The sequence below is a fragment of the Leuciscus leuciscus genome (genome assembly GCF_965113295.1).
Source record: "Leuciscus leuciscus genome assembly, chromosome: 23".
Lineage (NCBI taxonomy): Eukaryota > Metazoa > Chordata > Actinopteri > Cypriniformes > Leuciscidae > Leuciscus > Leuciscus leuciscus.
In genome coordinates, this window is record NC_138747.1 from 22,576,612 (window position 1) to 22,590,253 (window position 13,642).

The 13,642-nt window shown below is 42.7% G+C and overlaps 1 protein-coding gene across 2 annotated transcripts in view; it reads right to left on the reverse strand.

Moving 5' to 3' along the window:
- The window catches only part of cdk5rap1 (CDK5 regulatory subunit associated protein 1), a 143,996-nt gene that overhangs the window by 60,212 nt on the left and 70,142 nt on the right, over positions 1-13,642 (reverse strand). Inside the window, exons 8-10 of one of the 2 annotated variants that reach the window (XM_082156762.1) lie at positions 12,979-13,076; positions 11,852-11,907; positions 1,786-1,871 (exon numbers count right to left, since the gene is read on the reverse strand). In XM_082156762.1, coding sequence (XP_082012888.1) covers positions 1,786-1,871; positions 11,852-11,907; positions 12,979-13,076 — 240 coding nt within the window. Of the gene's footprint in view, positions 1-1,740; positions 1,872-11,851; positions 11,908-12,978; positions 13,077-13,642 lie in introns of both variants that reach the window. The other variant, XM_082156761.1, reaches the window with a different exon arrangement.

A 13,642-nucleotide genomic window follows, 5' to 3' on the forward strand; every position in this document is an offset into this window, starting at 1 on the left:
GCATATCCGGACTTGTGTAGCTTGCATTACGGGGGATGTGTTTTATTATTTCAGACAATGTAGGGTCTTTCTTAACAGTATAAATCAACAGGGAGAGAAAAAGACCACTACCATCCTCTGCCATGTCATCAAACGCACCACAGCTCCCTCTGAAAGGTAACTGATTTTCAGCGAGAAATCCCACAACATCAATGAGAGCAGACACGTAATAACGATTTCTGCTTAGCTGATCAGAATGAAGAAGTGTGGAAATTTCCCTTCCACTATCCATGCGCATCTGGTGTTCTTTCCATCTTGCCAGACATGTCAAATGTTCTTTTGAACTTGCGTGTTTATGGAATCCCTTGTCTTTTTCAGCGGCATGTTTCCAGTCCCGGTACCCTTTAACTGTGAAAGCCGAGTCTACTACGGCGTGCGCACTATTGCACACTCGACATGGGAAGCAGAATGCTGCATCAGCTTTGACACTATATTCAAGCCAGTCACGAGTCTGATACCATGAAGACACAAAGGAGCGATTTTTATTATTATACAAGCGAGCAGGGTATCGCTGTAAAATGATCTGATTCGGTCCTTCATTTCCAAGATCATCAATGGTCTGCAGCTTTGGCCCAGTCACAGCGACGGCGATCACGTCACTAGTAGTAGGCCCATTCATAATTACACCCGCTGCTCTGTCTACGCTGTGAACTTGTGTCTCATTAGACAAATTCTCCATTCCTACCATCTCATTAGCTCCAGAGTCGTCTCCACACACGTTGTTGTTGGTCAAAGTCGTCTTTGTCAATGACGAATCTTTAAACCACTTTCTTATATCCATAGCTTTGCTGTACAAAACCGCCAAAATTTGTTTCTGAGATCGCATGCAATGCGCAGCTGCGCAAAGGAATTACGTATAAACAAAACTGTATGCTTAACTAAATGAATTGCATGATTTATATATATATATATATATACATATACTTACACACAAACTGCATATTGTAATTTGAATAAATAAAACTACTAACACAAAAATAACATATTGAAAGGTCTGCTGCTGGAGACTAATGAGGTAGATCTTTGCAAGGTTTGGGTGCTGTTTTGGGATGTTGTAACAGTCATTTATGAATATAATTATATTTCAAGTTACGTTCTGTGTAATAATGCGTTGAATAATGAATTTTCTGAATCATTTCTGAAGATAATGTGTTATGCATTTCTAGTGTTACCGTTGTAGAGATTACTGTTCCTGAAACAACTTGGTTAGAAAGTGAAAATGTGATTTTTAATATCGAAAGTTTAATGTAAGTTTGTTTTATTGTCCTGTGCATTACATTTAGGGGGGCACAATAAGTCATTTGGGGGGGCACTGGTAATTTACGAGATACATCATAGGATTCATTAGCGCCTGCACTAAGCCATTCGGTTGATATCTCTAAATAAGCTCTAACTTTAATAATGTTCGACCAAGGGAAAAAAAGCTTCTGGGGGGGTGTTTGGCTCGAGGTCCTGGTGCAAAGGACCCTAGGTTGAAATTACTCCGAACCATCCCTTTAAGTTACAATTGAAAACGTAATTTTTTATAAAGAGGCATGCTGTTTTGATCATTTTTCTCTCTAGATTTTGTCAAATTGACTATAACGAACAGGTTAGCTTACTTTTTGAAGTATAATGACTGCCATATTATTATAAACAGGAATACAAGAGATACATGAATCTGGCAGGTATCTGATATGAAGAGCAAAAGGTAGATCAGACCTTCCTCATGCTGTAGGTGAAGAGAAAGCCCATGTTATAGCCCACCTCCCTGAGGAGAGATAGGGTCTGCTGATGGTCATCTTCAGTCTCTCCACAGAAGCCTGTGATGAAATCACTGCTTAGACTGACTCCTGAAACAGCATTTATCAGGAACAGAGAGGAACATCATAAACCACAGCACTTCCATTTACATCACATTATAACTTGACAATACATGGGACAAAACATTTGAAATCATTCTTTGACATGTAGGCCTATTTTAGTATTTTTATCAAAATTATGACACTATTTCTCACCTGTCACCTTCTCAAACATAACGTACTCGGTTACTAACGTAACCTCGGTTCTCTCTAGAAGAGGGAACGAGTACTTGCGTAAGTATCTTACGCTAGGGGAAAACCTCTTTTCCTCGAGATATTGAAGCCAAAAATTATCCTTAATTTTGCAATAATGTAAAACGCATTGCAGCAGCATGCAGACATGGGCGAGACAGCTCGCGCGCCCATTGGCTGCTCTGTGGCAACTGCACCAGCCTATCGATAGAGGCCCCTCATGACGTCAGAACCAATGAGGGTGCTTCGCGCCCATTACGTCATGTCCCGCCGAAAGCGGGTCGGGCTAGGGCTATAAATACGGCCCAGAGAGGCTGGTTTGGTCAGTTTTTTCATCAGTGAAACAAATCAGAACGTCAAGATACGCAAGCACGGCAAGATACGCAAGTACTCGTTCCCTCTTCTAGAGAGAACCAAGGTTACGTTAGTAACCGAGTACATTCTCTTACGAGAGGTTCTCTCGTACTTGCGTAAGTATCTTACGCTAGGGGAACACAGTGTAAAACGCCGTGCGTGCTTGAGACATAACACTAAAGTCCCAAGGGCAGGTGCCCGGGGCTCATACAGTGCCTAATCACAAGGGACTCACAGAGAATCCGGGAAGAGGGGCTAGAATAGCATCATTCCTGTAATATAGAGCTCTGATAAGAGCATATTATATCAAGTGTTCCACACAGCCAGGGCGAACTCGGCCTGGACTGATAAATATGGGGGACTTACGCACTGCCCACAGAAGTATACAGACGATCAGTGATTGACGCTCTAGCAGTTTCAGCATCCTGAGCCGATAGCATCGGGCGGGCAATACTGAAAAATTAAACCGAGAGCAACCTAGCTTGTAAAGCAGGAACCTCGAGGTTATAAAACCTTATAAATGTAGACGGGGAGGCCCAGCCTGCCGCCATACAGATTTCTTGCAAGGCAATCCCACTGGACCAAGCCCACGACGAGGCCATGCCTCTTGTGGAGTGCGCTTTGACACCTATCGGGCATTGCAGGCCCTTGGATGTGTAAGCTAGCGCTATAGCATCAACTATCCATCTGGATAGACTCTGTTTTGATGCAGCTAGTCCCTTAGAACGTCCGCTGAACAAAAACAAAGAGCTGCTCCGTCTGTCTGAAAACAGATGAGCGAGACACATAGGCTCTTAACGCCCTGACCGGGCAAAGGAAGCCTGCGTCCCCCTCCTCTTCAGATACCGGCAGGGCCTACAGGGAGATAACCTGTGCCCTAAACGGTGTATTGAGGGATTTAGGAACATATCCGTGCTTTGGTTTGAGTATGACTCTCGAGTCATTAGGCCCAAACTTCATACACGTCGCGCTCACTGAGAGCGCTTGCAAATCCCCTATGCGCTTCACTGAAGCGAGAGCCAGAAGAAACACTGTTTTGAAAGACAAGAGTTTCAGGTCTATTGACTGTATTGGCTAGAATGGGGCACCTTTCATGGCTTCCAGAACCGTGGAAAGGTCCCAAACGGGAACTGAGGGAGGTCTGGGAGGGTTCAGCCTCTTAGCTCCTCTAAGGAAGCGAATGACCAGATCGTTCCTTCCTAATGACTGGCCAAGCGGTGGTTCAGCGAACGCTGCTATGGCCGCCACATAAACTTTGAGCATGGATGGGGTTCTGCCCTTATCCAGAAGCTCTTGTAAAAAAGGAGAGAACCTCCGGCACCCCACAGCGTGAGGGTGAAGTGCCACTTGCTGTACACCAGCTAGTGAACACAGACCATTTTGAGGAATAGAGCCGCCTCGTAGATGGAGCTCTAGCCTGTGTGATCGTGTTTAACACTCCCGCTGGGAGGTTAACGGGTACCCGTTGATGGCCCACACATGTAGGGACCAAAGCTCCGGGTAAGGATGCCAGATCGAGCCGTTTGCCTGCGAGAGGAGATCCTCACCGGTATCGGCCACAGGGCGGTACTCGTCAGCTGCATCAGGACTGGAAACCAGACTTGGTTTGTCCAAAAATGGGGCGACGAGTAGCACCGGGCATCCGCTCTCCCTGATTCGCTCTAACACCTGGGGTAGGAGCGTGACAGGGGGAAACGCATAGAGCGGGCAGCGGGGCCACGTGAGCCAGCGCATCCCTGCTCTTGGAGAAAAATTCCTGACAATGAGCGTTCTCTTGAGACGCAAATAGGTCTATTTTCGCTCTGCCAAATGTCCTCCATAGCAGTTTGACTGTCTGTGGGTGTAAAGACCATTCTCCTGCCGGAAGATAGTTTCTGGACAGTCTGTCTGGTCCCACATTCAGATGGCCGGGCACATGCGCTGCCCTGAGCGAGCGCAGATTGTGCTGAGCCCAGACCAGGAGGTGTTCCGTCAGCCTGTGAAGGATTCTGGATCTGATACCTCCTTGGTGATTTATATAAGCCACCACTGACATGTTGTCCGAACGGACCAAGACGTGGTGTCTTTTATCTGGGGACAAAAAGCGCCTCTGCGCGTTGTCGACTGCCATCATTTCCAGGCAGTTTATGTGCAGAAGCTTCTCCCGTTCCGACCACTGGCCGAATAACGGTCTGCCCTCGAGCAGCGCTCCCCATCCCGAGGTTGAGGCATCCGTAGACACCACCTTCACACTCGAGGAAGTCCCCAGGCTTACTCCTGACTGGAAACCAGTCGGTCACTGTCCAAGGTTTCAGAGCTGCGACGCATTTCTGATCGGCCTTGAGGCGCGCGAGACCGGAGGTCCAAGCTCTGCGCGGCGCGCGCTTTCAACCAATACTGCAGCGGGCGCATGCGAAGCAGACCCAGCTGAAGCACTGAGGATGCTGAAGCCATGAGACCCAGCATCCTTTGAAACTTTTTGAGCGGGACTAAGGCGCTGTGGCGAAAAATCTCTGTCATGCGCTGAATACTTAGTCTGCGCTGCGGCGACAGCTGTGCTGTCATAGACAGCGAGTCCAGATCTGTGCCCAGAAAAGATATTGTATGACTGGGAGACAGCGAACTCTTCGCCCAATTGACTGTGAGACCTAAATTCTCGAGGTGATCGAATAATATGGTCCTGTGTTCTATGAGCTCCGACTGTGATCGAGCTAGAACCAGCCAATCGTCCAAATAATTCAGCACTCGTATGCCTCGGAGCCTGAGGGGTGCGAGCGCTGCATCCATTCACATCGTGAATGCGCGAGGTGCCAGGGATAGGCCAAATGGCAGGACTGTGTACTGATATGCCTGACCCTCGAAGGCGAATCTCAAAAAAAAAATCGCCTGTGACGTGACGCTATTTGTATTTGAAAATAAGCGTCTTTCAGATCTATCGACATGAACCAGTCCCCTTGGCAAATTTGCGAGAGGATTTTCTTGGTCGTGAGCATTCTGAACCGTCGTTTCAGAAGTGCTTTGTTTAGTCGTCTTAGATCTAGAATGGGTCTGAGACCCCCGTCTTTTTGGGTACCAGAAAATATCTGCTGTACATGCCCCCTTCGCTCTGAGCTTGTGATAAGGGTTCTATAGCCCCTTTGCTCAGTAACTTCGCTATTTCGGCTCGGAGTAGGTGTGCTACTCCCTTTTTCACCGTAGTATCGATTCGCACCGCTTTGCGTTGCGGGCGTCGACCGAACTGTAGCGAATAGCCTCTTTCTATAATGTCTAGCACCCACTTCGAAACCCCGGGTAGCCTTGCCCATGCGTTTGCACGAATGGCTAGGGGTTGAATGCGAAGCGCGCTCTGGTCGCTCCGCGACAGAGGGGCTTCAGTGTGCTGCAACATAAGCGTCGCGATTATGACATTTGAGGCAGGGGGCGCGCTGATAACAGCGGGCAGATTGCCCGCGCTCGACTCCTCTGCGGTGGTCAACCGAGAGGGGGAGGGCTGGGCGAGTCCCGTAAGACCTGTCATGTCTATGTGTGAATGTGGGCGTGGGATAGCGGGCACATTTACAACACTGAGAGCATTGTCTGCCTGAGCAGAGCGAATGCATGTTGGTTTCGTTTTTCAGAAACCTTGAGACATGCAGAACGTAGTGTTTGTGGGCAGTGGGCACATTTACCACATTTAATGCGCAATCGATCTGGGTCGATTTCATGTGCGCAAGCCCTGTGTGACGGGCTGTGTTTCTGTGTAGGAATGAGCACTGGGCACCAGAAAATACACTCTTATGGGATTTATCTGGGTAGCCGTAAAAGTGGCGTTTGTGTGCAGGCAAGCGGGCTGTGTCGCCGACTTGTTTACTGCAGAATACACTGGAACAGTCGCATTTACTGGAACTGAACGAGCGAGAAGTTGCCATAGAAACAGAGAGCGTCAACATGCTGGCGTTTTTTTGCAGGCGTGCGTGTATTACAATAGGCTCGTCCACTGCAATATTGACATTTCCAGAGAAATGTGTGAGAATGGAGGTAGATCCAGCCGCAGCTGGACTAGGAACACACTCTTTTCTCCTTTCGCCAGTGACGCACGGAAACCATAGAAACGGTGCTTGGGTGCAGGCGAGCGGGTTGTACAACGCGCTCGTTGGCTGCAAAAATACACATCTGCAGTCGCCTTTTCAGGGAACTGACAGAGCGAGCATTGACGGCATAATTTTATCTGCCGGTAGACCCGGGATCGAACACGGGTCTCTCGCGTGAAAAACCTGAGAATCTGCCACTGGGCCACAGGGGAAGACACATAGGCATTTAGTTAGCGCGAGTATTATCAGAGAGCGTCAACATGCTGGCGTTTGTTTGCAGGCGTGCGTGCATTACAACAGGCTCGCTCACTGCAGTATTGACATTTCCAGTCGCCTGAACTTCAGAGGGGAATGAGAAATGTGTGAGAAATAGAATTCGGCCCGGCCGCAGCGGGACATAAACGCTCTTTTCTCCTTTCGCCAGTGACGCACGGGAACCATAGAAACGGTGTTTGGGTGCAGGCGAGCGGGTTGTACAACGCGCTCGTTGGCTGCAAAATGCACATCTGCAGTCGCCTTTCAGGGAACTGACAGAGCGAAGCATTGGAGGCATAATTGATCTGCCGTTAGACCGGGATTCGAACACTGGTCTCTCGTGTGAAAAACCAAAAATTCCGCCACTGAGCCACAGGGGGGAACACAAAGGCTTTCAGATGCACGAGCATATAAGAGCGTCAACATGTTTTCTTCAGCGTTTGCTTGCAGGCGCTGCAATATTTATATTTCCAGTCGCCTGATCAGGGAACTGAGAAATGTGTGAGAAAATTCAGGTCAGTCCAGCGGGACTATAAACACTCTTTTCTCCTTTCGCCGGTGAGTGACGCGTGAATGGGGCGCAGGGGCAGGGTAGCTTTCTTGTAAAGAAAAACTAACCCCGACCGTCCGCTTCAAGCCTCCCCTGTGAACGGCGCAGTTTGCGCGGCTCGAACAGAGGGAGAGAGAAAGCTAGCCCCGTGACCGTCCGCTCCAGACATCCCCTGTGAACGGCTCGAACAGAGGGAGAGCAGGTATCATCCTCCAAGCAGGCTTTGCGGGTTGGGGGGGGTCGGAGGCGCAGTCTTGGAGAAGGATGCCAGGTGAGTCCGCAGAGTCACCATAGGCAGTAACTAGCTCGCAGTGAGGGCAGTTGCCGTCAGCGAGCGCGAGAGCTGCGCGTCCTCAGGAAAGGGGCGTCTTGAAAAAGTGCAATGAGAGTGTGTCGCGGCGGCGAACACACACATACACAAAACACAGTAGCATAGGAAAGGATATGTATGCCGGAAAGCGTGAGCAGGAACGGCGACTGAAGGCGGCGAGTTGTCGACCGGCAGCTTCAGAAGCAGAACAAAGCCCGCTGAGTGCTTGAATCAGACGGCGCGGCTTCCTCTCAGGATCCAGCGATGCGTAGGCTCGCTGAAGAGATAAAAAAACTGACCAAACCAGCCTCTCTGGGCCGTATTTATAGCCCTAGCCCGACCCGCTTTCGGCGGGACATGATGTAATGGGCGCGAAGCACCCTCATTGGTTCTGACGTCATGAGGGGCCTCTATCGATAGGCTGGTGCAGTTGCCGCAGAGCAGCCAATGGGCGCGCGAGCTGTCTCACCCATGTCTGCATGCTGCTGCAATGCGTTTTACATTATTGCAAAATTAAGGATAATTTTTGGCTTCAATATCTCGAGGAAAAGAGGTTTTCCCCTAGCGTAAGATACTTACGCAAGTACGAGAGAACCTCTCGTAAGAGAACAACTGATCTGTCCAACACTGAACTCACGAGACGTCTGAATCGGTCACACTTTTCAATAATGTTCCATTTATTAAATTCTAGTCAACTACATTAGTATTTTTTTAAGAAAAAGGTGAGTGGCAGAGTGTATTACTATACGTTGTTGTTATTTTTATGTAAATGAAGAATTAAAAGATGCACTTTTTTCAGTAAGCTAGGACATAAATGTGTTTTCAACATAAATGTTTTATTCTGTTAGTTCAGGAAGGACGCCATGACAGGCTGCTGGCTCCCACTGTTGCTGTTAATTTTTTTTAATTTTTTTTTGGAAAAGCACTCTCTGTATTAGCTTAAAGCCCTCAAGTTTACAGTGGTTACTGTATTCTTTCAATTGCTCTAAACAAGTATGTTGGGTGATCTTTTTATTTTTTTATTGAATGCTAGACATCAAGTTGTTGTTATTTTCATCTGAAAGAAGAATTACAAGATGCACTTTTTTCAGTAACCTAGGCCTTTGTGTTTTTAAGGCTTCAAGGTTTTATTGAATGCTACCTCTGACCAAGAATGCATTACTTTGCACCTGTTTAGTCTTTTATTTTATTATTTTAAGAGCAATAAACATATATTGCAATGTTAAGAAATTAATGGGGTTTTTTTTCATTCAGATATGTAAATCAACATGTATAAATTGCTATTAGTCAATTAATGGAAAGATAATCGATAATCGAATCGAATTGAAATCGAATCGTACCGGAAAAATGAATCGTTAGATTAATCGATGCATCGAAAAAATAATCGCTAGATTAATCGTTTAAAAAATAATCGTTTATCCCAGCCCTAGTGTACATACATGCTGTTCTGCAAAACTATTGTCAGATTTGCAATAGCTATTTGCTGTTATTGAGTTTAGGATACATGTATGATTAGAGGTAGGTGTAGACAATAGACATTATGTCTAAGTTTAAGGATAGATGCAACAGTCAACAGTGTAATTACATTCAGTTACTTTAAATGTAACAACAGTGTAACTACAAATAACACTAGCAGTATACCACAAAAATATTTAATCCAACAAATTAAGAGTAGAATTCTTACTGCTACATTTGATAAAATTTTCATTTAAAAACTTAATTTAAAACTACAATTACTATTTTGTTTCGAGAGTGAAAGTGCTCACATGTAACACATTGGTTCAACATTTGAAGTGGATCAAAACCTTTCATCAAAGTTATACATGAATTTTGAACAATACACGTTCTTGTCTTAGGAACTTTGATTTACTTTTTTGTTCCACTTCAAATGTTGACTACTGTTATTTATATTTTTTTTTAAAGGAACACTTAATACTTATGCAATTGTCTAATAAAGGTTGGTTTAAAGCACATCCATGACCTAATCTAAAGAGAACAGTTAATTTTACAGTTAATAAGTTGTTAACAAAGCATAACAAACATGATCTAACTCTTTACATATGAGCTAATTAAACAATAATAATTTGGTTAATTACACTGACAGTGAATGAAGAACTCACTATTTGTTTATAGCCTATTAATATATTAACAATGTAGAGACTACAACATATTAACCATGAATTAACTAATAGTTTGCAAATGATTTGTAAGTACTTTATTACAACATGCTTATTATAAAGTGTTCCCAAAACACCTAATATAAAGTGGGTCTACCTCTTTTATTAGGCTTCACACTTAACCGAAACGTCAGCTTTATAATCAGCTTTACCCTGAAGGTCATCTTTTAACATTTCACATGCCATGAGTTCAAAAAGGTCACACAGTTATAGTTTATTTTGTGTTGGTTTTTTTAACCTCAAAATAAACCATACCTGTGTGACCTTACGAATAATTATTAATAATGACAAATCTCTTTTCAAATCAACATTGTATAAATTGACACTATAGGATTATTTCAAAAAGACTTAATATGAATTAATTAGTCATTATTTATAATTATTCAACAAATGATTTGATATGATATTCAGATGCTCCAACACCTCTGAACAGATGACTGCAACTCCTGCAAGGACTCGGAATCAACATGCACCAAAGCTTTTTTTTTTCTATACAGTATATCCATATCATATGTTAACAACATGTATACTTTACTCATTGTTTCTGACTTAAATTAATAGATTGTTAGCTAACTGTGTGATTTTTATATGTACGTACATTTCTTAAATACATAACTTGGACAAAGTCACCTCTGATAACAGATCACTTAAAGGTCCCATTGCATGGATTATTATATTATTTTAGAATGTTTCCTAAGGTGCCCTTTTAATGTTAGTATGTTTTTTAGATCAAAAGTTGTTATAATTTAGAAATAAAAGGCATATTTCCTAGCCTGATTTTAGCCTCTGATTTGAACGCTCTGTTTGAAGGGGTGTGTCTGCTGTGAGACTTCAGTGTAAATGCTCACTGCTGTGATTGGCTGACATGAAATATGAAATATATAGCATTACATGTGGAACTCTCTCGAAAACTTTTACTATTACACGTTTTTACTATTACAGCTATCGGGATTAACGAATCGTGAGAAGTTTTTTTTTTAAGTATTTAGATCTATTCCCATCACATGAAAGGTTGCAGTGATGAGCATTGAGCAGATGACAGCCTGTTGATCGCATGAATGGAGATCTTATCATTGCAACGCAGTTTCTGCACTCTCACTAATGATTTCACCAATGCAAACATGAGGTAAGTACAGTAAGAGCTTCGTTGTGCAGCGTAACAGCGTCATTGATTTCATAACGAGTTTTGGCAAGTGTCCAGATAAACTCGCGCTGTGTGATTGACAGCTTGGGAATTGGAAAGGGATTGTTCTTTGATCGCTTTCTGTATATATATTAATCACAGTTTAAGTAAGATTATTTTCATCCTACTAAGAGAAACGATGTGAAGTTGATCGTTTAGTCACTGGCTTGATTTACTGATGCATAAACAGTATTGAACGACTTTGAGAGAAAGATTATCTGTCTGAACTTGAACAATTACACATCAGAAATTCACATAACCCACTGGTTCTTCAGAGGCTCGGATGAAGGAACTAAAAAAATACTTTTGTGTTCATTTGTACATCCAAACACTGAGCAACTGCCATGCTTCACTCATTTGCAAGCCATGATGTGTCTCGAGGAAAAACCAATATCGCGCTCGCGCGGCTAATTTTCTCATTGCCAAATTCTTTTTGCGGGCAAAGATGAGAAAGGCTACTGCAGAAAGAATGACGACATAAGGGGAAGATTTCTAGATTTGCCCGTCTGAGCTTTCATTTTCTCAAAAATACCCAGGGCTTGGTTTACACCCATCAAAACGTCTAGCCACTGGGGGACCATAGGCAGGCTAGGGAAACTCATATTAAGGCTAAAAAAACTCATAAAGTGAAATTTTCATGCAATGGGACCTTTAAATAGTAATGTAGACATTTTCTGTAAAGCTGCTTTGAAACAATATGTATTGTGAAAAGCGTTATACAAATAAATGTAAATTGAATTCAAATGTGAATTGATATACATCTGTACATGTTTGACCGATTAATACAAAATAATTCCTTAGTACATACACAACTATTTGATCAGTTCTATAGGCAGTTTTGTCCCACTACTCAAGAATCAGTTGGTATATTCAATTGGTATATTTCATAGTGACAAATTACCTGGTATTATTTTACGAATGTTCTCCACAAGCTCAAGATATGCCTCTCGGGTGTAACTGAGAAAGAAAACAAATGTCCAGGTTGAAGGAAATGAAATTATAAAGCACATCCACAAAGTCTTGGATTTCAATACAAATTTACTAAAGCTAAATTAAGTACATATTCTCTAAAAAGATCAAGTTTATACAGTGGCAACAAAATATCCTCTAATTGGCAGTTCATAACTGCATAGGGCTGTGCCGGTACAATCATATATTGTGATATTTTTTTTATATTGCTATTTTAGATTATTGTATCAATATATATTTTTTATAATGTATTATTGCAATCCTATAGTTCAATAATCAAAAAGCAGGTAGTTTAAATGATCTGTGACCGGTGTTTCTCAGGGTGCTTCTATTAGGCAAGAGAGAAATTTGAGCCTTTAGGCCACTCCATTTTCTTTTTTTCTCAGTTAATGTTGTCTCTTGTTATGCTTTGGTTGTATTTCCTCTTTTGGTCATACTTTAGTTCAGGGTCCAATTCTCACTATTAACTAACTATTAACTATGACTTTTACTTCAATGAACTCCTAATTACTGCTTATTATTAGTTAGTAAGGTAGTTGTTAAGTTTAGGTATTAGGTCGGATAAAAGGATGTAGAATATGGTCATGCAGAATAAGTAATTCATATGTGCAACTGGTTAATAGTGAGAATTGGACCCTAAAATAAAGTGTTACCCCTCTTTTTAATGTTAGTCTGAAACTAATAAATAATTTGTTATTGTTTGTAATTTGCTTTTTTGTATGTTTTAAACATTGTATGTTTACTTGTCTTCATTAACTTTTTGAATACTTTTTTTCTACTTACATTAGTTAGCCTAGAATTCTGCTGTGGTATAGAGAATTGTGAATTTTAATGGATATTTCCATCAAAATATACTTTTTATATATCACTATTGTGAAATAAATTACTCATTTAAGGTTTTGATCATATCACCCACTCATAATTGTATTAAGTAATTAAAGTAATTACAATATTGACCAAAATAAATTACTTTTGTCATAATCAGCCCAGCTATTGTCTCTATTATGATATGTGTAATAAGTTTAGCTGACAATACACAGCCCTATAAACGATTCTTACCCACGTCTCATAGCATGAAGAACCTGACTGCTACCACTCTGTGCTGGCAGATGGATCTGCTTGCAGATGTTCCTTCTCTCCTGAATCAAGTGTAACACCTGATTTAACAACAAAAAAAGTTAAATTAAATACTGTAATTACAGGCAAAGGGCCATTTTAAATAGCCTACACCTGTGTTGTTAGTAGATTACCCACACCTGATTATCATCTGCTCTGCTTGTTTGCGACTCTACACTAATTTGTGCTGCTCTTGGTAGTGTTATGGAGAACTCAGACACGATGGTTAAGTTGGACCCAAAGCCGTATTTATTGGCAGATGGCACAGGAGGAGAAAACAACAGCATAGATGATAGTGACAAAATACTTAATACTGGTAAGTAGAGTAGGTCAAACTGACATACGTGACGTTATATAGCAAGTAGGTGAGCATGGCAGGTAAGTATAGCACAGGGGTGTTCAATCCTGCTCCTGGAGGGCCACTGTCCTAAAGAGTTTAGCTCCAACCCCAATTAAACACACCTGAACCAGCTAATCAAGGTTTTACTGTGTGTGTTAAGGCAAGCAAGTTGGAGCTAAACTCTGCAGGACAGTTTGGACACCCTTGGTATAGCAGGTGAGGTAAATGTAACAGTTTATTTGAGGGTATGCAGGATGAGATTACAGT